Here is a 24,181-nt window from a genome sequence, read left to right as displayed (position 1 = left end):
TGGGTTTTTGGCCGGCAGGCATGTGGGATCTTAGCCCCCCGAACAGGGATCGAACCTGCACCCCCTGCATTGGAAGGTGAAGTCTTAACCACTGGACAGCCAGGGAAGTCACTGGTTTTGGGTTTTGGTTTCTATAAACCCATCTAACATTGTTCACAATAGAGTAGTGCCTGTCAAGGGCCACTATAAATCTCTTTCAGACACCCAAGAACTGGAAAATTACTGAAGACTGCAAGTCTGTTCTCTGAAAATCCACATCCTGTAGAGACACGGCCAGCCTGGGTACTGCTGGACCAGAATAGACATAAACCCGCCCCCTTTTCCTGCACCTTGCCCTTTGAAGCCCAGTAAAAGACTCAAACTCCCACCCTTCGGTGCCGATGCCACTCTATGTGCCTGGCCCCTTTCCTCCCTTGGAAAGTAAATAAAAACTCTCTTTCTCTCCTTGCTAATATTTCTGTGAATTCTTTCACAACCTATGTTGGCTCACCTAACAGTTTCCAGCTTGCCCAATTTTTGTTAACACAGGTATTTTGACCCATGGGTTTGCATTTCTAGCCTGGGCCAGGCTTGGTCTTCTCTGTTACAGACACTCACTCACACACAACATAACTGTAACTAAAATGAAAGTTTTAGCAAAAAGTACTTAGCCTTACTATGTATGATACACCTTGGTATTTATTATTATATTGCAACTGAAAAATGGTAATTAGAACCCGTTGTGTTGATTTCACAGTCCACAATGGGCCACGACCCATAGTTGGCAAACACTGGTATGGAGACGTTCCAAGACATAGGTGTCAAATAAAAGTGCATTTGAATAGGTTCCCCACTTGTTTTACGCTAGTCGCTTAACCTCTAGAGACATCAAAATCCTCAACTGTAAACTTAGAATAATAACAGAATTTACCTCAACTAATTTTTATGAAGATGAAATGAGGATAAAGATGAGAAATGCCCACTCTGTGGTAGACACTAAACATATGTTAGTTCCTTTCCATATACTATAAAGGTAATGTACTAACATCTCTTTCTCTAGATGGTAAAATAAAAGTCACCCAGCAGTGAAAAAATATAGAATTCCAATAGAAAAAAAGGAAGGAGCTTCCTCTTCTGTGGAGAGAATTTAGAAGGGTTTGGGGACAGTCAAGGCAGGATTCAGCCCCAGTTAATGTTTTTGAACAAGTGCATAATGGCAGCCAAAGACTGACACTGCTCCCTGCTCTTCTCTGTAGGTGAAGTTTTCTGGTTTCAAAGCCCCTCACAGGCCTAAGGTGACAGCTGTGTAAGAACAAAGCTTCTCTGTTTATGTCCTCAGAGTGAGGACAGATGCAATCTGAGACTTGGTTTGGTGCAATTTCACAATGATGCCCACTGATAGGTGAGAATTTGGTCGAAGGAAGAACCATGTGGGACCCCTCCAATGCCGCCATGAAGAAGGCAGACACTACCCCTTCTGTTCGAACATACGTTATAAAGTGCAGTTTGCTTCTGTGGTCTGATTCATCCAGCTTCACGGTAACTGAGGGACTGCTATCATGGCAGGAAAGCCCAAGCTTCACTATGTCAACGCATGAGGCAGGATGGTGGCCATCCGGTGGCTCCTGGCTGCAGCTGGAGTGGAGATAGGTCCTCCTAACTTGGATCTAAATTGACTATCAAAGTGCTTTTCTCGTATAAGCTAGGAGACTTCCACACTTGAGGAGCTGGGGATGATTTTTCATTACATAAAATAGCTGCACATTAAAAAAGAAATGGACTGATTTGACCAAATGAATACGTAAATAATCCTGCCCATGGAAGAGCAGGAAAACAATTTTTTTTTCAATTTTAAAGGAAACAAAAGAAACATCAACTAATCCAATTGCGTGAACCTTATTTGGATTTCATTTCAACAGACTGTAAATATTATTTGTGACACATACAACAAGTGGAAACTTGATGGTTGATTGAGCATTAGTTATTAAAGAACTATTGTTAATATTTTAGGTGTGATTTTAGGTTTATTATTGTGTTTATGTTCAAAATAGTTCTTACGTTTTAGAAATATGCATCAAGTATATAAGGATGAAATGATATGCTATCTAGGATCTTCCATTTTTACAAGAAGGGGAGGGTGGATGAGCATATAGATGACACAAGATTGGCTTGAGTTGATAATTATTAAAGATGTAGGAAGGATATGAGAACCACTGTACTTTTAGTTTTGTACATGCTAGAAATTTCCACAATAAAAGGATGAATGTATATAATATTAGAAAATAAATGTAGTTAAAGTTGATATAATCACAAATATGGGAATGAGCCAGCTGTAACAAGCCATCTGTTAAAGATTTAATACATTCACTCAGCAATGATTTTGGGGGAGGGCACCTCTAGTACCAGGCTCTGTACTAAGTTCTGGGGATACAGAAATGAATGAGACAGACACAGTCCTTGCCCTCAGGCAGCTTACACTCTAGTGAGGATGCAGACAAGGAAGTGGGGGATTAAAAGAGGGGTGGGAGCATCTAGGAGGACACCCAAGCATTTTACAGTGTTAAAATGCCATATTCCCTGGAGCACATGTGGGACTCTGTTGAGTGCTTCCCTCTAGAGGTATCCCTGAGAAAAGCACATCTTAACTCAGGTCAGAAGGACACAGCAACTCTGTGCCAGTTTCCTGGGGGAGGGAGTCATGGACAGACTCCAGAGATCTGGTCCCTCAGGGGAGAGCAAGCAGTAAAGGAGGGTTTCAGATGAGGTGTTGTCCTGCAAAGGGAACCTCCAGTGTGCTCTCTTCGCCTCCCAACAGCATGTTTACCTAAGCCTCGGGATTACACTTTGTCGATTGCTTCATGAATGCACAGGACGTTACCCTTGTCCGTTATCAAGTTCATGAAGAAACAAGTACATAAAAATGCAAACAGTGCCAGTTTAGGTTGTTTAATTTCTATAAATCAGCAACCCACAGTTTTCGTTGTGGTCCAGCTTTGGGGTTCAAGGATGTGTTCAGAGCCCCCAGGCAGGATGAGTTCAGCACAGGAGGCTGAAGTAGGGGGGGATTTTGAGAGGATCCCAGGCCTCCTTTTCTTCAGCCCATCCTGACAGAGGAGGGGGTGGGACAAGGCTTACCAGAGGCTCTTGGTCAGGACTTCTGGGTTCTCTGGGCCCAGAGGCAGATCCTCACAACCCCATCTCCGTCGGTCTCACAAGCAACATCACACCAGCAAGTCCCATCCTACCTCGGCCACTCTCCCACACTGACCACCCACCACCCCCTATGTTATCTAGAACTGGGTGCTTTATAAATTGTTGCCCACACACCTCACTCTCTGTATAGTCTGACCCTATGGGATCATGTAGAGCCACAATAAACTGTTCCACTGAGCAAGTTAGAAACCCCCAATTCTCAACCTTTTCACCATCAAGACCCCTTTTCAAAATATAAAGTTGAATGGAGGCAGGTAGTATACAGCAGAGGCCCCTGGTGGCAGCATCTTGGGGGTCAGTGGCCCCATGGATACCCCTTGCTGGGGGACACCCAATACCCTGTCCTGATCTCACAGGGAGAGAAAGTCTTTCCAGAGACATTAAAACTCCATAACTAGAAGAACTTCCCAGTCCCTTCCCACCAGCGATATCCCCCTCCCAAATCACTACCTAATCACTGACAGAGGTGGAGGCAGGGTGGAGGTGAATTGAACTTGCAAAATAAGCAGTTACGTGCTGCAACCCATGCTTTTATCTTGGTGGCTCTAATCCAGATTTCCAGGTGGCCATGATCACTGTCTTCTGTGTGATCATCCTGCCAAACTCAGAAATCCTACAGCCTCCATAGTCTGCACCAGACAGAGGCCAAGCTGTGGAATGAAATAACAAAAATGCTGTGGAATGCATGCTCAGTAATGCTGTGGAATGAAATAATAAAAGTCACTATTTCTGCTTTCCAGTTTGAAGAGATATTTATGGAAACTTCAGAAGACTTGGATAAGTTAAGAAATGGTAAGACCAAGAAACTAAATTCCTCTGATGGGAGGATCGAGTACAAGTCATAATTTGAGGTTTGAACCCCAGCAATGCCATGTGTGTGCATGGTGGGAGTGGGGTCAGTGGAGAGGGAGAAGCATGGTTAAAGGTAAGGGGTGGGGCTTCTTGAGCAGGTCTTGCAGCTCACTCAGGACTAGGAAGGGCTGGAACTCTGAGTATTTGCTAAAGGAGCCGGCCCGGGCGGTGCCCTGTGAATGCCCTCTCTGTGCACTCCCTGCCTTTCTGCACCGCGAGTGACTGTATCAGTTCAGGATGCCACACAGCCCTCCCACCCAAGGAAAACAAATGCTTTAGAAAGAAGAGGGGAGAAACAGGCCCAGCAGTTGCCTTGAATTCTTTTCTCTGGCAAGTTTGACAAGGTAACATCCTAGCAGTATTGCGGAATTGGTGAGCAGGGAAAGGGTCCTCCACATAGAAATCTCTCAAAACCTGCCTTATATGACGTGAGACTTACTTGAGAACTTCCCATTTGAAATGGCAACCTACTGCAGCTTCTTCCAACTTCTTTCTAAAATATCCGTGAAGACAAATTGACACAGAATTAAAAGGGACCTCCCATGTATCTGAATGGGAAATAAAAAGAGAAATGAAATAATAAGTTCAAAAGTAAAAGGCAGATTGATAGGAAAAAGAAGGACTATAGCAAGCTAAAACCAAATGCCATCCTGCTTAAGCGTTCCAGATCATTTTAGTGTTTCATTTTATATCTGCGGTTATTTCAACATCTTTTCATCCTAGAAGGGTGTAATTCATCAAATACTTCACTCTATTTCTTTTCTTCTTTCAAAAGAAGGGAGTTTGATGTTCCAGCAAGTGCCCATGGTTGAAATTGATGGGATGAAGCTGGTGCAGACCAGAGCCATTCTCAGCTACATTGCCACCAAATACGACCTCTATGGGAAAGACATGAAAGAGAGAGCCCTGTACGGTACTTTTTCTGTTCTTTCATCAATGATTAATAGGAACGATCTAGGTCCTTCCCTGAGTGATCAGGATGTGCTCACACGGATCATGACCGACAGCCGTATAGACCTTAGTGGGTATAACTGAGTACAGCAGAGACCTATGAGGATGAGGGAAGAGTGGAACTTGGAGTGGCATCAAGAGCTTATGAAAGAGGATGTGGTCCATGGATATAGTACAGTGACAGAGGTTTCCAAACACAGGTGAACTATAAAGCCAGGAGGATGCTGGAACCATGACCTCAGGAGCTCAGGCTGGACACCCACCAACAGCTAGAGACAAGGGACAAAGTGTTTGAGTGTCTAGAGGATAAAGACTGGAAAGGGAAGGATCTAAAGGAATTGATTCTTAAGTTTCAGAAATTTTAGAATGATGACCAGGAACCTAATTTATCAGTCCTTTATATGGACTGGCCACTTGACAGAGTAAACAAAGGCTGGTCCTCTAGATGCCAGGATTATCTGCAACATTTTACTGTAAGTCTGAAGCAGCCAGATTTATTCAATACAAGCATATTTGAGGGAAATTTGTTCTCTGTTGTGATGGGGCCACATGACTGATACTAAAATCATGTAATGAACTGTGAACAGTTACTCAGAAAGTTAAACATATAGTTACCATATGACTCAGCAATTCCACTTCTAAGTATATACCCAGGAGAGTCAAAAATACATCCACACTAAAACTTGTACACAAAAGTGCACAGCAATGTTGTTCATAATATTCAAAAAGTGGAAGCAAACAAAATGTCCAACAACTGACGAATTGATGAACAAAGGATGGTACATCCATACAATGGAATATTTTTAGCCATGAACAAGAGTAAAGTACCAATACATGTGACAACATGAATGAACTTTGAAAAGTACTAAATGAAAAACACTGGACACAAAAGGCCACATACTGTACGATTCAAAATGTATGAAATGTCCAGATGTTCAAATCCATAGAAATAGAAAGTAGTTGAGTGGTTACCTGGGGCTGGAATGTGGAGGAATTGGAGAGTGACTGTCAAGGGTACTGGATTTCCTTTTGGATAAAATGATAAAAATAATATTCTGGAATTAGAATGTGGTGATGGTTTCAGGATGATAGTACAATTTAAAGGATGAAAATGATACCATGTGAATATATTTCAATAAAGTTTTACTTTAAAAAACTCCTATAGGAAGCCCTGTTTGGAACAAAAACAAAAAATCACCCGGAATATACATTGTTGAAACTGTGTGAAGAATTGCACTATTTCACAATATATTTTGTTTTTTTTTTAAAGATTTACTTATTACTTATTTATTTTATTTTATTTTTTGGCTGCATCAGGTCTTAGTTGTGCCACACAGGATCTTACGTTGTGACGTGCAGGTTTTCTCTCTCTAGTTGTGGCGCACAGGTTCCAGAGTGGTGCGCTCTGTAGTTTGTGGTATGCAGGCTCTCTAGTTGTGGCGCTAGGGCTTAGTTGCCCCTCCACATGTGGGATCTTAGTTCCCTGACCACGGATCAAACCGCGCCCTCTGCATTGTGAGGCGGATTCTTTACCACTGAACCGCCAGGGAAGTCCCCTGACAATATATTTTGGGTGGAGTCTTGAGAAATGCAAACAAGGCCAGAGCCAGGCAACCGTATGTGGAGACGGTTGTGGAGTCATGTTCTGTGGGAAATAGTTGGAGGAACTACTGATATTGGGCATCTAAATGGTCCTGGTGGTGTAACAGGATGGGACAGGGAGAGGGATGTGACTGGGACCGTGGTGCCAGGACTCTCTCTGGACATGACTGAGGTGGTACTAACACAACACACTGTGCACAGAACACACCACAACAGACTTGGCAAACCCTATGTGTGGTCTCAGTGGTTACCTGTAGTGATTCACCCATTTCTCTCTTGCCTCTGACTCTGGATGGGTCACCGGTGTGCTTTGTCCCTATATTTGATTTGTGTATAACCAAAATATTAGACATATGTCTACCTTAATGGCTTTGTTCTAGAATGAAATGTTAAAATTAGTAAAACTCATAACTGAATGACTGACATAGAAAAATGCACCCAGTGGAGGAGAATTACTTTTATCACCTCCTGATGTCCCACTCTTATCCATTCTTAAACTATAAAATCTAAGGCAGGAGACATTTGACAATTTGGTCATTTTGTTTTTCAGGATTGATATGTATTCAGAAGGTGTGACAGATTTGGGTGAGATGATCATGCTTTTGCCAGTGAACCCACCTGATCAAAAGGATTGTCAAGATGACGCTGATCCAAGAAAGAACAACAAACCGCTACCTCCATGCATTTGAAAAAGTAAGTGGACTGTTTAGTGTTTTTGGCACTGAGATCAGAGGACCAAGAAAAATAGTGCCTGGCATTGCAGGGGCATTGACCTTCACCTCTGTGAGTATTTCTGAATACTAATGTAACATCCTGATTCTCAAGGTATTTTATAAAAATCGACTATGAGGAAGAATTGTACCAGTTTTACCCAAGTTCTAATTTTTCAGCAAAATTTTGATTTACTTAGACCCAGTCTGGAATTCTCTACTTGATTGAATTTCATGGTTGTACTTAGAGCTTGGGCTGAGAGCCACACTGGAGCCTGGAGTAGATGGATCCTGCAGAACACAGTGCAGGGCCTTTGATCCAAGAGGAGCACAATGACAGCAATGCATCAGAAAATATTCTGGTAGCATGTGTAGGGGGACATGAGACCAGCCGCCCTTCAGAAGAATGTGGTACTGTTTCAGGGATGAATGAGATGTTTCTAAATAGAGATGGGGGCAGTGGGGTGGGGAGGAAGAGACAGAGGAAAAGCTGTTCAGGAAAAAATAATCTACAAATTTTGAGGACATGGCTCTCAGAATTTTGAAGAAAATCATACAAAACCAAGGAAATGATGTTCCATCATTATACCTAGTATATATCTTAGTTAATGTTTCTCTTTGAAGGTAAGAGGAGAACATTTCAAGATCAAAACTACCTGAAATCACGTGAAACAAAAATCATGAACCAAAAAAAAATGACTTAAAGACTTACATATAAATAAAAAGATTAACATCAACACCCACATCTTTATAAAGCATAGGGTCATTCTTTCATTTATTCAGCAAATGCTAATTCATTGCTTGCATGTCCAGCCATGATATTCAAGGAGTGAAGAATTTAACGGTAATCACAGAGCACACCCTCCTGGCCCTTGTGGTGCTGAGGGTTTATGGAACCTTCACATGGTGATAAGCTCTTCAGTGATTGCAGTTTGAGTCCAGCTATACTTTGAAAACAAAGGGCCCCATGACAACATAAGTAAAAATTATATATTACAAAATACGTTTATTGTTTGTTTGGCTGTACTGCGCGGCTTGCAGGATCTTAGTTCCCCAACCAGGGATCAAACCTGTGCCCCCTGCAGTGGAAGCATGGAGTCCTAACCACTGAACTACCAGGGAATTCCTTATTACAGAATACGTTTTGATGTTATTATATTCTTTTCCAAATAATTATCCATTTGTCCATACTTCTATATGTATACATAAGCTGAAAGTGTATTTGCCAAAACGTTATTATCTTTAGTTGGTGGTGCTGTGTGTGTTTTTTCTCTTTGTACTTTATGATTTCCAGATTGGTGGAATATTTTAATAAATATCACATATTTCGCTAACATATTATTATAAAAAGTTTCATACATGCAGAAAAGTTTAAAGATGTATAAAATGAACTCATATGAACCCACCACGTGGATACCAAAAAGCTTTGTTTTCCATTATCCTATGTCATTATCTCTCCATTCTTGTTCTGTCAATCAAATGTATTATTTTGGATAGATTTCAAAGTGACTTTAAGTCATCAGGGAAGTTCATTCCCAGACATTACAGCATGTGGATCGTACCATGCTGCAAGTTAGGAGCGCAAGCATGGAGTGCAAGTTAGGAGTCAGGGAGACGGGAGTTCAAGTTGATCCAGGTTTATTTCAGGTCCCAGAGAGAGAGACCAGGAAACCAGGAAGCAGAAAAGAGGAGAAATGTAGACTCTGAAATGGTTTTCTCAGGGTTGAAGAAGACTGTCAAGAAGTTGGAGTCACCACCCAAGGGAGAAAGATGAGAGAGATATGAAGGGCCATGTCATGAAGCCCAGGGCTGCACACTTTAGGGTGTGGGGCAACAGAAACACTGTGCAGACGGTGCTAAGCCCTTGGCCCAGGGGAAGAAGCAAGTAAGTCAGCCAGAGTGAGGTGGGCCCAGGACAAGGAAATGGTGGCCGGGCTTCCACGGAGGATGAGGAGGGAACACCAGGAACCCACTTGGCCTGTCTTACTGATTCAGGGGGAGCAGAAGCCTTCTTTATTAAGAAGCCTCCTCAATGAAAAGCCCAAGTAGCCCCCACTCGCCACAACTAGAGAAAGCCCGCCTGCAGCGACGAAGACCCAACACAGCAAAAAAACAAAACAAAACATGTCACGTTTATGGCAACACTATTTAAAAAAGCGAAGACATGGTAGCAACCTAAATTTCCATCAACAGATGAATGGATAAAGAAGATGTGGTACATATACACAACAGAATATTACTCAGCCATGAAAATGAACAAGATGGGGCCATTTGTAGAGACATGGATGGACCTATAGACTGTCATACAGAGTGAGTAGGTCAGAAAGAGAAAAACAAATATATATTAACGCATATATGTGGAATCTAGAAAAATGGTACAGATGAACCTGTTTGCAAGGCAGAAATAGAGAGACACAGATGTAGAGAACAAACTTGTGGACACCAAAGAGGGGAAAGGGAGGGTGGGATGAATTGGGAGATTGGGATTGACATATATACACTAATATATATAAAATAGGTAACTAACGAGAACCTGCTGCAGGGAGGGAACTCCACTTCGCTGCACAGTAGAAAGTAACACAGCATTGTAAAACATCTATACCCCAATTAAAAAATAAATAAATAAAATAAAATTTATTATGTAAAAAAATGAAATAATGACATTTGCAGCAACATGGATGGACCCAGAGATTATCATATTAAGTGAAGTAAGTCAGACAGAGAAAGACAAATGTCATATGATAATATATTGCTTATATGTGGAATCTAAAAAGAAAAAAAAAAAGGATACAAATGAACTTATTTACAAAACAGAAATAGGGCTTCCCTGGTGGCGCAGTGGTTGAGAGTCCGCCTGCCGAGGCAGGGGACACGGGTTCGTGCCCCGGTCCGGGAAGATCCCACATGCCGCGGAGCGGCTGGGCCCGTGAGCCATGGCCGCTGAGCCTGCGGGTCCGGAGCCTGTGCTCCGCAACGGGAGAGGCCACAACAGTGAGAGGTCCGCGTACTGCAAAAAAAAACAAAACAGAAATAGACCCACAGACCTAGAAAAAAAAAAAAACTTATGGTTACCAAAGGGGAAATGTTGGGGAGGGATAAATTAGGAGTTTGGGAGTAACATATACACACTACTATATATAAAATAGATAACCAACAAGGATGTACTGTATAACACAGGGAACTCTTCTCAATATTTTGTAGTGACTTATAAGGGAAAAGAATCTGAGAAAGAATATATATATGTATATATATGTAAATATGCATAACTGAATCACTTTGCTGTACACCTGAAACCAATACAACATTGTAAATTAACTTCAATTAAAAAAGAAAAAAAAAGTTTAAAAAAAAAACTGAAGGAAAAAAAAGCCATATTTCACTCACTGGCAGAAAGGGTCCAATCAATCTGAAATTTTGTATTTAATTGCCGACCTTGAAAAGATATTAACCAGTTGTATCATGATAAGGGAATGACTCATCATTTTTCTTTTTTTAAATCTAGCATGGAACCAGTGGCCCTGAATGCTGTGGGAGGGGCTTTTCCCTAACCCGACTCTCCCTGCTTCAGAGAGGAGTTCAGTCAACTGTAACAACAGCTTATAAACACATGTGGACTTGGCTTTGAGGTGCTGAGCCAAGTGGGAGACAGACTTTCATAAGGTACGTACTGATTTTATACATCTGTATAGCGTGCTCATAGCACAAGAAAAACTGTTTTATACTCACATTGTGCCTTCTTGCTGTGCTTAGGGGAGAATTTTAGTCCATTGCTGTTGGATACATTGTTACAGAAATGTAAAAATGAAGAATTTAGAAACCTAGGCATGAGAATTTAGATCTGAGAAAAATTAATGATATGAGGAGAAAAAAGAATGATAGCATTTTAGACAATCGGAGAATATGACCAGTGTGTGAGAGAGTGTAGATGTTTATGCTGGGGTAACTTTCTCTGTAGAAGCAGTCAGTTCACAACAAGTGCAAATTGTGATGCTGTAATACTGTGTGGGCTGTGAAAAATCAAAATTAAGATTCATTAAAATGGGAATAAGTCTGAATGTCAACAGAAAATTAGAGTGGGCTGTGGCAATTCCCCTTCTCTCTCTGGGATTTAAGCAACTCATGGCAAACCTCCAAAGGAAGTCTTGATGGGAAAACTAGATAATACGGGAGCAGAGAATTAGCTTTTAAAAAATATAGAAATCCACCTGGCTAGAAGGTACAAGTCATTCAAATTGGAATGTAGGCGTGAACAATGCACTGTTATAAATATTAATGTTGGGGGGAAAAAACAAAGGCCTTAGACAGGAGAAGTTCAGTGAGATCCCGTGGAAGTCCTAGAGCTGTCCAGGGCAGGATGAATTCACGGGAGAATTATAGTATCTGAGACTGAAAAGAGAAGATATGGATACAGCAATGACGAGAAGCACTTTGCAAGATGCTACAGACAGCAGCATTCGGATCGCATGACACGTGGGGTAGAGTCATTAACTTGGAGGCTGAGATGCAGTGGAGCTGAGGCCACCTGGGCAGGTGGGCAGCAACCTCTGCTTCCTCAGCCTACAGCCGTTCCCCTTGCTCTGCCCTGCTTGCCTAAGAGAATCATGGTTCTTGGGTAGAACCAATAAAGTGAAGTCACTGATGGGCCCTTTATGCGCTGTCAGTTGTCTACAAACCTGTTTTTCTGACTAGATTTAAACCCCTTTAGGGCAGCCACCACATCAGGCTCCTATCGTGTTCCCCAGCAGCCATCATTTCTTAGCACAGGAAACTGCCCAATGAGTCTTAGTTGAGGAAGTTTGAAGGAAACTTGTTAAGAGAAGGAAATACGTTTATGTCAACCAGAAACAAGGTGTTCAAGAAGGATCAGAGAAATGTCTGCATTTCCAGGGAAGAAACAGGAGGTAGGAGACAAGGGATCTTTTCCATCAAGTGTTGACAGTGAGACCCTGAGCTCCTGCTCTAAAAAGCAGTGGGTGGAACCCACTGCCATGGCTGGAACGCATGCAAAGGGGCTGGGGGACCAGCAGATTCCAGAGTTGTCCAGATCAGGGAATGAGGGGGGCTGGGGCCAGGCCTGAGGGGAAAGGCAGGTGGGGTGCATGGTTCAGGGGCAGAACCAGGGGTTAGCTGTGGTCCTGGGGTTTCGAAAGGCTGTGTTCAGTGCTGTGCCAGACTGCACTGAATCTTTGCCAGAAACTTCCTGCATTCCAGGTTAACTAATCAGTGAACATCACTCATCTTTCACACAAGCCAAATAAAAAGGGAGCCATTGTATAACTTGGCTGAAAAAAGTCTGGATATGTATAAAGTCTCATTCCTACTGGAGCTATGGGTCAAGAGGTAGGTAGGTAGATAGATAGATAGATGTAGATAGACAGACAGATACAGACAGAAGAAAGAAGACGCGTGGCTATCGGGTGTGCTCAGAGACTCGCCTGTCTCTTAGGAAATGAGAGCAGGAGGGAAATTGGATTTCCTGGTCCCTATTATGAATTTTTTATACCTTATCTAGTTTTCTCAACCATCCTCACTAATAGATATAACTATATAACTATATAACTATATAACTATATATATATATACATTTTTTTTTTTTTTTGCGGTACACGGGCCTCTCACTGTTGTGGCCTCTCCTGTTGCGGAGCACAGGCTCCGGACCCGCAGGCTCAGCGGCCATGGCTCACGGGCCCAGCTGCTCCACGACATGTGGGATCTTCCCGGACCAGGGCACGAACCCGTGTCCCCTGCATTAGCAGGCGGACTCTCAACCACTGCGCCTCCAGGGAAGCCCATTAGGAGGTTTTTAATAAATACTAGTTCTCTAGTTGTTCTGCTCCCAAACCCCCAGCCATGCATCCTCACCACAGACTCACCTCTTAGCCTGCCAAGACAATCAGATTTTACCCAATGGAGACTGGACAATGGTTTGGTGCAATTTCCCACAGTTGGCTATCGGGGGTGGGAATTTGGGCCAAGGCAGACATTCCAGGGACTCTTCCGACTCTGCGACAAAGGAGGCCAATACTTCTTCAGCATTGTTGGTGCTGTTCAGTCATATATCATAAAGTACATCTTGCTTCTGTGGTTTTATTCTTTGTTCATTCATTTACTCATTCATTCATTCATCCATTAAGGTTTAGAGAAACCAGGAGACTGCCATCATGGCGGGGAAACCCAAGCTTCACTACTTCAATGGACGGGGCAGAATGGAGGCCATCCGGTGGCTCCTGGCTGCAGCTGGAGTAGAGGTAGGTCCTGAGTTTGTTCATCTGAAGTTGAATCTAAATTAACTGTATCAAAGTACTTTTCTTACATAAGCTACGGGACTTTTCATACTAAATGACCTGTTAAGAGTTCTGCATTAAAACAAATCTGTCAGTTATTTAAGAGATAAACAGATTTGTCCTAATATGTTATTAAAATGTCTTCTTATTAGAGAGAATAAACAGAGTAAATTTAAGAAACTAATCACATCGTGTGGGCCTAATTTGGATTTTGATTTTTAAAATTATAAAATATTATTTATGACATTTATACAGCTGTCAAAAACATGAACATTAAATATCAGTTGATATTTAGTAAACTTTGTAAATGTGTTAGGTGCTATAATGTATTGTGGTTATTTTTAATAGTTTTAATGTTTTAGAAATATACACTGAACTATTTAAAGTTGAAATATAAGCTATCTGGGATCTCTTTCAAATTATTACAAAGGGGAGAGGGGGTAGGCATATAGATAACTCACAGCTGGGTTGAGCTGATAATTATTGAAGCTGGTTGATGGGTACAAGGAGGATTATGATAATTTGCTGTTCATTTTTCTGTATGCTACAAATGTCCATAACAAAAAGACAAAAATATACATATTAGAAAATAAATGTAATTAAAGTTAAAACATAAACCAGAAATACAGAGAGGGGCGGATTGTAACAAACTCTCTGTTAGATTTAATGTATTCACTCAGCAATGAATTTGTTGGGCACCTTGAAATGCTAGGTTCCCTGCCAGGTCCTGGAGATACGGGGGTGAACTAGACAGACACAGTCCCTGCCCTCAGGCAGCTTACAGTCTAGTGAGGATGCAGACAAGTAAGTGGGTGATTAAAGGAGGGGTGGGAGCATCTAGGAGGACACACAAGCACTTTAAAGTGTTAAAAAGACATATTCTCAGGAGCAAGTGTGGGACTCTGTTGAGTGCTTCCCTCTAGAGGTGTCTCTGAGAAAAGCACTTCTCAGCCCAGGTCAGAGGGACACAGCAACTCTGTGCGGGTTTCTTGGGGAGGGAGTCATGGACAGACGCTGGAGACTTGGTCCCTGAGGGGAGAGCAAGCAGTAAAGGAGGGTTTCAGGTGAGGTGGCATCCTGCAAAGGGAACCTCTAGTGTGCTCTCTTAGCCTCCTAACAGCATGTTTACCTAAGCCCCTGTGTTCAGAGCCCCTGGGCAGGATGAGTTCACCAACAGAAGGTGAAGTAGGGGGAGATGCTGAGAGCATCCCAGGCCTCCTCTTGTCCAGCCCAGGCTGACTGAGGAGGGTGTGAGACAAGGCTTACCAGAGGCTCTTGGTCGGGACTTCTGGGTTCTCTGGGCCCAGAGGCAGATCCTCACAACCCCATCTCCGTCGGTCTCACAAGCAACAGCCCACCAGCAAGTCCCATCCTACCTCGGCCACCCTCCCACACTGACCACCCACCACCCCCTATGTTATCTAGAATTGGGTGCTTTATAAATTGTTGCCCACACACCTCACTGTCTGTATAGTCTGACCCTATGGGATCATGTAGAGCCACAATAAACTGTTTAGCAAGTTAGAAACCCCCAGTTCCCAAACTTTTCACCATCAAGACCCCTTTTCAAAATATAAAGTTGAATGGAGGGAGGTAATATACAGCAGAGGCCCCTGGTGGCAGCATCTTGGGGGTCAGTGGCCCCATGGGTACTGCCTGCTGGGGGACACTCAATACCTTGTCCTGATTTCACAAGGAGAGAAGGGCTTTCCAGAGATATTAAAACTCCATAACTAGAGGAACTTCTCAGTCCCTTCCCTCCAGTGATTTCCCCCTTCCAAATCACAACCTAATGATTGACAGAGGTGGAGACGGTGTGGAGGTGAATTGAAGCTGCAAAATAAGCAATTACGTGCTGCAACCCATGCTTTTATCTTGGTGGCTCTAATCCAGATTTCCAAATGGCCATGATCATCGTCCTCTGTGTACCCTGCCAAACTCGGAAATCTTAGCTTCTCCATAGTATGCACCCAACATTGGTCATTCAAGCTCAATAATGTTATGGAATGAAATAACAAAAACTCACTGACTGTTTCTGCTTTCCAGTTTGAAGAGATATTTATAAAAACTCCAGGAGACTTGGATAAGTTACGAAATGGTAAGACCAAGAAACTAAATTCCTCTGATGGGAGGATCAAGTACAAGTCATAAGTTGAGGTTTGAACCCCAGCAATGCCATGTGTGTGCATGGTGGGAGTGGGGTCAGTGGAGAGGGAGAAGCATGGTTAAAGGTAAGGGGTGGGGCTTCTTGAGCAGGTCTTGCAGCTCACTCAGGACTAGGAAGGGCTGGAACTCTGAGTATTTGCTAAAGGAGCCGGCCCGGGCGGTGCCCTGTGAATGCCCTCTCTGTGCACTCCCTGCCTTTCTGCACCGCGAGTGACTGTATCAGTTCAGGATGCCACACAGCCCTCCCACCCAAGGAAAACAAATGCGTTAGAAAGAAGAGGGGAGAAACAGGCCCAGCAGTTGCCTTGAATTCTTTTCTCTGACAGGTTTGACATGGTAATATCATAGCAATATTGCAGACTCAAATAACCAGGTGGTGTTGAATTAGTTCGAAGTCCAGGTGAACGTGTGAGGAGGGAGATAAAGAGCAAGGACCAGCATCGGTGGAGTTGGGAAAACAGGCCTATCCTGCACACCATCCAGTAGTGGGATTTGAAGGGCATACAAAACACTCTATGTAGGAGTCTCTCTTAGAACTGGCCTTAATGCCATGAACCCCATGAGACTTACTTTGAGAATTTCCCTTTTGACTTGGCAACTGGCTGGTGGAACTTCTCCTACATTCTTCTTAAAAATCCATGAAGACAAATCAAACACATAAAATAAAGGGACATACCATGCTCTGAATGGGAAATAAAAAGTTAACTGAAATAATAGATTGAAAAGAAAAAGGCAAATTGATAAGCAAAAGGATTACAGGAAGCTAAAAGGTATTTCCATTGAAATTTTACCAGGTAAAATTTTTGTTTCCTTTTATGTCTTCAGTCATTTCAACAAAAGTTTTGATACATAAAATGTTTCAGTTTACCTTAACAGTATGATTCATCCAACATTTCACTCTATTTCTTTTCTTCTTTCAAAAGAAGGGAGTTTGATGTTCCAGCAAGTGCCCATGGTTGAAATTGATGGGATGAAGCTGGTGCAGACCAGAGCCATTCTCAACTACATTGCCACCAAATACAACCTCTATGGGAAAGACATGAAAGAGAGAGCCCTGTACGGTATTTTTTCTGTTCTTTCATTAATGATTAATAAGAACAATCTAGGTCCTTCCCTAAGTGAGCAGGATGTGTTCACAGGGATCGAGACAAGGGACAAACTGTCTGAGTGTCTAGAGGATAAAACCTCAGAAGGTAAGTATCTAGACAAGGTGATTCTCCAGTTTCAGAAATTATAAGAATGATAACCAGGAACCTAATTTATCAGCCCTTTATATGGACTGGCCACTTGACAAGGGTTTGCAGAGACGGAGCCCACGATGCCAGGGTTATCTGGAACATTTTAATATCAGTTTGTAGCAGGCAGATTTATCCAATACAGCCATATTTGGGGGCGGTCTCCTCTGTGTTGTGATGGGACCCCATGATTGAATCACGGAATATGGCAGTTACTCAAAAAGTTAAACATAGAGTTACCATACAACTCAGCAATCCACTACTAGGAATATACTCAAGAGAATTAAAAATATTAAAAATACAACCACACTAAAACTTGTACACAAAAGTTCATAGCACTATTGTTCGTAATATTCAAAAAGTGGAAACAACAAAATGTCCATGAATGGATGAACAAAGGCAGGCACGTCTGTACAGTGGAATGCTATTTGGCCATGAAAAGGAATGAAGTCCTGATCCGTGTTACAACGTGGATGAACCTTGAAAACATTCTCTTACAGAAAGAAACCAGACACAAATGATGCATACTGTATGATTCCATTTGTTTGGCATGTGCAGAACATTGCTCTCCGTAAAACCAAAAGCAGTTTAGTGTTTGCCAGAAGCTGGAGGGAGGGAAGAACACTGAATGCCTGAAAAAGCACTCAGCGTCTCTTTTGCAAGTGATGAAAATATTTTGGAATTAGAGTATGATGGTGGTACAGGATGCTGTGACTTTACAAAGAAAAATCACACAATTTTACACTTGAAAAGGGTGACATTCTGGTATGGGAATTATATTTCAATAAAGCTTTCATTTAAAAAGACTATTGTAGGAAACCATGTTTGGAAGAAAAACAGCAAAATTACCTGGAATATGTACTGTAGGAACGAAATGAAGAAACGCACGATTTCGGGGGATATTTTGGGTGGAGTCTTGAGAAATGCAAACAAGGCCAGAGTTGGGCAACAATATGTGAAGAGGGTTGTGGAACCATATTCTATGGGAAATAACCGGAGGAAGTGCTGGTTGGGCATCTAAAGGGTCCTGGTAGTATAACAGGATGGGACAGGAGAGGGACATGGCTAGGTCCGTAGTGCCAGGACTCTCTCTGGACATGACTGAGGTGTTACTAATTCATCACACTAACTGTGCACAGAACACACCACAGCAGAGATGGCAAACCCTAGGCATGGTCTCAGTGGTTACCTGCAGTGATTCCACCCGTTTCTCTCATGCCTGTGACTCTGGACAGGTCACTGATATGCTCTGTCCCTACATTTGGTCATGTATATAACAAAAATATTAGACATATATCTTCCTCGATGGCTTGCTCTAGAATGAAATGTTAAATTTAAGAAAAATCATAACTGAATGACTGACATAGAAAAATGCACCCAGTGGGGGTGATTTACTCTGCCACCTCCTGATGCCCCATCCTTACCCATTCTAAACTGTAAAATCTAACACAGGAGACATTTGACAAGTTGGTCATTTTGTCTTTCAGGATTGATATGTATGCAGAGGGTGTGGCAGATCTGGGTGACATGATCATGCATTTGCCACTGTGCCCACCTGATCAGAAAGATGCCAAGACGACCCAGATCAAAGAGAGTATAACAAACCGTTATCTTCCTGCATTTGAAAAAGTGAGTGGACTGTTCAGCGTTTTTGGCACTGAGATCAAAGAACAAAGAAAAATAGTGCTTGGCATTGCAGGGGCATTGACCTTCACCTCTGTGAGCCTTTCTGAATACTAATGTAGCACCCTGACTCTAGGGCATTTTATAAAAATTGACTATGAGGAAGAATTGTACCCAAGTTTTACCCAAGTTATAATTTTTCAGCAATTTTTTTTTTTTTTTTTTTTGGCGGTACGCGGGCCTCTCACTGTTGTGGCCTCTCCCGTTGTGGAGCATAGGCTCCGGAAGCGCAGGCTCAGTGGCCATGGCTCATGGGCCCAGCCGCTCTGCGGCATGTGGGATCTTCCCGGTCCGGGGCACGAACCCATGTCCCCTGCATCGGCAGGCAGACTCTCAACCACTGCACCACCAGGGAAGCCCGTCAGCAAAATTTTGATTTACTCAGACCCAATCTGGAATTCTTATACTTAGAGCTTGGGCTATGGAAACTCTGAGAGCCACACTAGAGCCTGGAGTACATGGATCCTGCAGAACACAGTGCAGGGGCTTTGATCCAAGAGGAGCACAATGACAGCAATGCATCAGAAAATATTCTGGTACCATGTGTAGGGAGATACGAGACCCTACCCACCAGGAGAATGTGGTACTGTTTGGGGGATGGATGAGATGTATCTAAACAGAGATGGGGGCAGAGTGGTGGAGAGGAAGAATCAGAAGAAAAGTTGTTCAGGGAAAAATAATCTACAAAGTTTGGGGACATGGCTCTCAGACTTTTGAAGAAAATCATACAAAACCAAGAAAATAATGTTCCATCATTATATGTAGTAGATATCTTAGTTAATGTTTCTCTTTGAAGGTAAGAGGAGAACACCTCAAGATCCAAACTACCTGAAATCATGCTAAACAAGAATCATGAACTGAAAAAAAAATGATCGTAAGAGATGCAGAAGGCTAACATAAAAATAAAAAGCTTAACCAACACCCTCATCTTTATAAAGTTTAAATCATTCTTTCATTTCACAAGTATTAATTCATTGCTTATGTGTCAGGTCCTAGTCAAGGAGTGAATAATAGTAATCAGAAACTACATTCTCCTGGCTTTATGGTGCTCAAAGTTTAGGCACATTCACATGGCGGAAACCCCTATAGTCATTGCAGTTTAAGTACATCTGTATTTTGAAATCAAAGACCCCCATGATAACATCAATGAAAAATGTATATTACAAAATAGCATTTGATGTCTTACTATGTTCTTTAATTTTTAGCTATACTTCTATGTTCATACATAGTCTGGTAGGATATTTGCCAAAATGTTATTATCTTTACTTGGTGGTGATATGTGTGTTTTTGCCTCTATGATTTTCATATTGTTGCAATATTTTAAGTAAGCATCATATATTTTTTCCAATATTTTATTATGAAAAATTCAACCATAGAAAAGTTGAAAGAGATGTACAATCAACTCATACATACCCCCACCACCTAGAATCAAAAATTAGTATTTTGTTATTATGTTTGCTTCATCATGTATCTCCCTATCCTTTTCTCCTCTGATCAAACATATTATTTTGGGGGGTGTTTCAAAGTAAGTTGCAAACATTAAGTGCAATCACCCCTAGACAGTTCAGCATGCAAATTATAATATATTCCACAGTGTTATTGACAGACACAGGTGGAATAGGAGTCAGAGTCAATTTTGTCAGGGAGATGGGACTTCAGGTTGACCCAGGTTTATTTCAGGTTCCAGAGGGAGAGACCAGGAAATGAGGAGAGCAGACAAGAGGAGAGAAGAAATACAGACTCTGCAATAATTTGCTTAGGGTGGTAGAAAGCTGTCATGAAGGTGGAATCACTGCCCAAGGTGGGGGAGGGGAGAGAGAGAGATGGATGAAAGGCCACATCATGAAGTTCAGAGCTGCACGCTTTAGGGTGTGAGGTCAACAGAAACACGGTGTATATAGTGGAAGCAAGTAAGGCAGCCACAGCGAGGTGGGAACAGGAAAAGAAAATGGTGGCCTGGCTTCCACTGAGGTTGAGGAGGGAACAGCAGGGACCCACATGGCCTGTCTCACTGATCTGGGGGCAGCAGAAGGTCTGAAGGTCCACACCCACCCAGGGAGGCACAGAGGGGGAAGTGGGGCAGGGGAGACAGAGGAAGAGCATTGGGCCCAGCCTGCCCGGGCCTGTGTTCCTGATCTGACCCCTCCATTCGCCAGGTGTTGAAGGGTCATGGACAAGACTATCTTGTGGGCAACAAGCTGAGCAGGGCTGACATCCACCTGGTTGAACTTCTCTACTACGTGGAAGAGCTGGACCCCAGCCTTTTGGCCAACTTCCCTCTGCTGAAGGTGAGCTCTCTCACAGCCTTTGGGGGGAGCCCACATCTCCCACCTCGGCATCTGATCTCTGGACCCTGGGACTGTGATGCTAGGGTCCCTGACACTGTCCAGGCCTCACTGCCCCCAGGTCTCCACAGTTCACTCCAAGGCCTTGGTCTGGGGCATGGAAAGAATCTGGTCACGCCAAAGACATTGGAGATGGTCGCTGCCCCAAGGAGAATGACTTGCCTTTTCCCAGGAGAGAGACCCAGGACTTAGCGCCTCTCTCTGCCCCCGTTCCATTTCAGTCTCTTTCTTCATTTCCTCTTTGCTTCCCTCCCTCCCAGGTGTGTCCTCCTCTTTCTTTACGTGAGTCTGTCTGCGCAGGTCTGCCACCATCTCATTTCTTCCCCTCAGCTCCTGTTCCTTCTCTTCCAAGTTCATTTCTCTCTCCCCATCTCTCCCTCTCTCCGAGGGCAGATTGGTTCTGACTGGCCCCATTGTCTACCTTTCATGTTTTCTGTCTTCAGTTCCAGCCCAATTCCCCTATACCTTCCTGTCTTGATATCTTGGAGCCTTTATCTGTGTTGTCGTGTGAGACACATTACTCTTCCTCGTATTGCACGACAGGGTGAATCTGCAGAATTTACGTGTAGGAAGAACATGAGGAAGACTTGAGCTGAGTGAAGTCTTAAACTAAGACATCTCTGGGAAAAACGTTATTATGCTTTTATCTTCCTGCCTCACTAGGTGTCTGTGTTCAGCCTCATCCTGGTGCTGATGGAGGGGCCTCGGCTGGCCCTTTTCTGGGAGGGTCTCAGAGTCCCTGGTTTGTGCTCACGACGGGGCTGGTCTTTGGCTGCACTCTGAGCTGTGCTCTTGTGCGTTGCAGGCCCTGAAAACCAGAGTCAGCAATCTCCCTGCCGTGAAGAAGTTTTTGCAGCCTGGCAGCCAGAGGAAGCCTCCCATGGATGAGAAAAATTTGGAAGAAGCAAAGAAGATTTTCAGGATGCAATAAAGCGGGCGTGGCTGCCCAGAACACAGGGAAAACTTCAGGAGATTGAAGTTTTCCAACAGTGAAGTGCTTTACCTATATGTAGATCCTGGCTACTGTGAAGCTAAGAAATATTCCAAAGTATAAGAGCTAATTTAATTAGAATGCAGATTTAGTTGCAGAGCAATCCATTTTGTTTTGATCACATACGAAATCATGATCTCCTCCTAGAATGTGCCTGGGACTTAAACATAAATAAAGGGAGAGAAAGTGTCATGGACTCTGATCTGTTCAAAAAATTGTCATACACCAACTATCATAGTCAAAAAGAGTTAAGTAGAAATTGTCATCTGGTATTCTTGGTGACACAAAGGTAGTCTTTTTTGAATTTTGCTGCCTTTCTGACCCACAACCTAAAAATTTTCTTCTCTTTTTTTTTCAGAGGACCTTTTTCCTTCAGGTAATCAAACCTTTTTCCTATTCAGTTATGGAACTAATATTTATTTTATATCTAATATGGAACATTCTGTGCTCCAGGAGCTCAGTAACTAAGGATAAATAAGCCAGATATAGTCCCTGTCCTCAAGGAGGTTACACTAGTGAGAAACAACAAAATGGGTAATTCTAATCCAGAATCATGCTGGCCTTGTGTATCATGCTCCTACAGATGCTGTAACAAATGACAAGTATAGTGGTTAACACAATGGAAATGTATTCCGTCACAGTTCTGTAGGCTCTTCGTGTGAAATCAAGGTGTGACAGGGTCATACTCTCTCTGAAGGCTTTAGAGACGATCCTTCCTTGCCTCTTCCTAGCTTCTTTTTTTTTAAATTTACTTATTTATTCATTTATTTAATTTTTGGCTGCACTGGGTCTTTGCTGATGCACGTGGACCTCCTCTAGTTGCTGAGAGCGGGGGCCACTCCTTGTTGTGGTCCACGGGCCTCTCATTGCGGTGGCTTCTCCTGCTGCAGAGCTCAGGCTCTAGGCGCACAGGCTTCAGTAGTTGTGGCTCACGGGCTCAGTAGTTGTGGCCCACGGGCTCCAGAGCACAGGCCCAGTAGTTGTGGTGCACGGGCTTAGTTGCTCCACGGCATGTGGGATCTTCCCGGACCAGGGCTCGAACCTGTGTCCCCTGCATTGGCAGGCAGACTCTTAACCACTGCGCCACCAGGGAAACCCTCTCCCTTTTTCTTAGTTTCGTGATTCACACGTCTTTCTTACCAACATGCTGTCACACTAATCCCATCCAATCCTGCTTCATTTCAAAAGGTCAGAATTTTCATGAAATAAATAATGTATTATCAGTGACAGCCCTCCCCTCTCTGGAGCTCAGGCTTGTGAAGAAGGCTCTGAAAAGGCTCCAGAGTCTGACGTTGGGCAGAAATGCAGCGTGTGGCAGGGCAACCTGGATGAATCCCAAGAGCGGCATGGTAGGGATATGAAGAAAATTAAATAGGGTCTGTAACAGAGACTAACTGTGGGGGGAGGCGAGGGGAGAGCTCTGCTCTATTTTTTCCTGCTTTAATGCAGTATAACTGACAAATAGAATTGTACAATATTTAAAGTGTATCATGTGCTGTTTGATATACACCGTGAAAGGATTGCCCCCATCAAATTAATTAACACATCCATCATCGCCTTACATATTTACTTTTTTTAAATACAATATAGTGTTATCAACTAGAATCACCATGTTATACATTAGATCCTCAGACCTTATTTATCCTATAACTGAAAGTTTGTACCCTTTTCCCAATGAGAGCTGTACTTTATTTTTTTTTTTTAATTTTTATTGGAGTATGGTTGCTTCACAATGTTGTGTTAGTTTCTGCTGTACAGCAAAGTGAATCAGCTATACATATACATATATCCCCTGAGAGCTCTACTTTAGATGGATGGTACGGGAAGGTCACTCTGGGGAGGTGATAGATAGAGTGAGACACAAAAGTGAGAAAGAACCAGACATACGAGAAGATGGGCAAAGAGGGGTCCAGACGGAGGAACCAGAATTTTCAAAGCCTTAGCATGGAAAGCAGTGTCTTTGGTGCACCAAGCCAAAAGAGACATTGCTGGAGAACGGGTGTGCCACGTGGCATGAGAAGGGGCAGCAGACGGCAGATGACACGCTCCTTCAGTCCTGTCAAGGAATTTGGATTTTATTCTAGGTGAAATGGGAATCCAATGTCTGACTTTCTTCCATAAGATTTTGCCCAGATGATACAGTATTTTGGGAGGTATAGTTTCACACTAT

At 42.9% G+C, this 24,181-nt stretch overlaps 1 protein-coding gene across 3 annotated transcripts; it reads left to right on the top strand.

Annotated features, from left to right (window-relative positions):
* The first annotated feature begins 3,915 nt into the window (after nucleotides 1-3,915).
* On the top strand, nucleotides 3,916-22,200 carry LOC101274170 (glutathione S-transferase A2). Of its 3 annotated transcripts, XM_004285611.4 has the most exons (8): nucleotides 7,171-7,290; nucleotides 10,810-10,967; nucleotides 13,442-13,555; nucleotides 15,638-15,689; nucleotides 16,681-16,813; nucleotides 18,480-18,621; nucleotides 20,832-20,963; nucleotides 21,826-22,200. In XM_004285611.4, the coding sequence occupies exons 3-8, from the start codon at nucleotides 13,469-13,471 to the stop codon at nucleotides 21,949-21,951; spliced, it is 672 nt and encodes a 223-aa protein (XP_004285659.1). In that variant the 5' UTR covers nucleotides 7,171-7,290; nucleotides 10,810-10,967; nucleotides 13,442-13,468; the 3' UTR covers nucleotides 21,952-22,200. The 3 variants fall into 3 exon arrangements, with proteins under 3 accessions (XP_049549499.1, XP_049549500.1, XP_004285659.1); XM_049693542.1 differs by lacking the exons at nucleotides 7,171-7,290; nucleotides 10,810-10,967; nucleotides 13,442-13,555; nucleotides 15,638-15,689; nucleotides 16,681-16,813 and adding exons at nucleotides 3,916-3,984; nucleotides 4,820-4,952; XM_049693543.1 differs by lacking the exons at nucleotides 7,171-7,290; nucleotides 10,810-10,967; nucleotides 13,442-13,555; nucleotides 15,638-15,689 and adding an exon at nucleotides 3,928-3,984.
* Nucleotides 22,201-24,181: the final 1,981 nt, after the last annotated feature.

This window comes from Orcinus orca, chromosome 10 (genome assembly GCF_937001465.1).
Source record: "Orcinus orca chromosome 10, mOrcOrc1.1, whole genome shotgun sequence".
In the NCBI taxonomy this organism is placed as follows: Eukaryota; Metazoa; Chordata; class Mammalia; order Artiodactyla; family Delphinidae; genus Orcinus; species Orcinus orca.
This window is presented reverse-complemented; position numbering and strand designations above follow the sequence as displayed.

What these genes read in the sequence shown, in the direction of transcription:
- LOC101274170 (XM_004285611.4), top strand. Translation starts at nt 13,469, where the DNA reads ATGGCGGGGAAACCCAAGCTTCACTACTTCAATGGACGGGGCAGAATG. An exon ending in TGGCTGCAGCTGGAGTAGAG is followed by an intron (nt 13,556 to 15,637) that starts GTAGGTCCTGAG and finishes TCTGCTTTCCAG; the next exon opens with TTTGAAGAGATATTTATAAA. An exon ending in GACATGAAAGAGAGAGCCCT is followed by an intron (nt 16,814 to 18,479) that starts GTACGGTATTTT and finishes TTTGTCTTTCAG; the next exon opens with GATTGATATGTATGCAGAGG.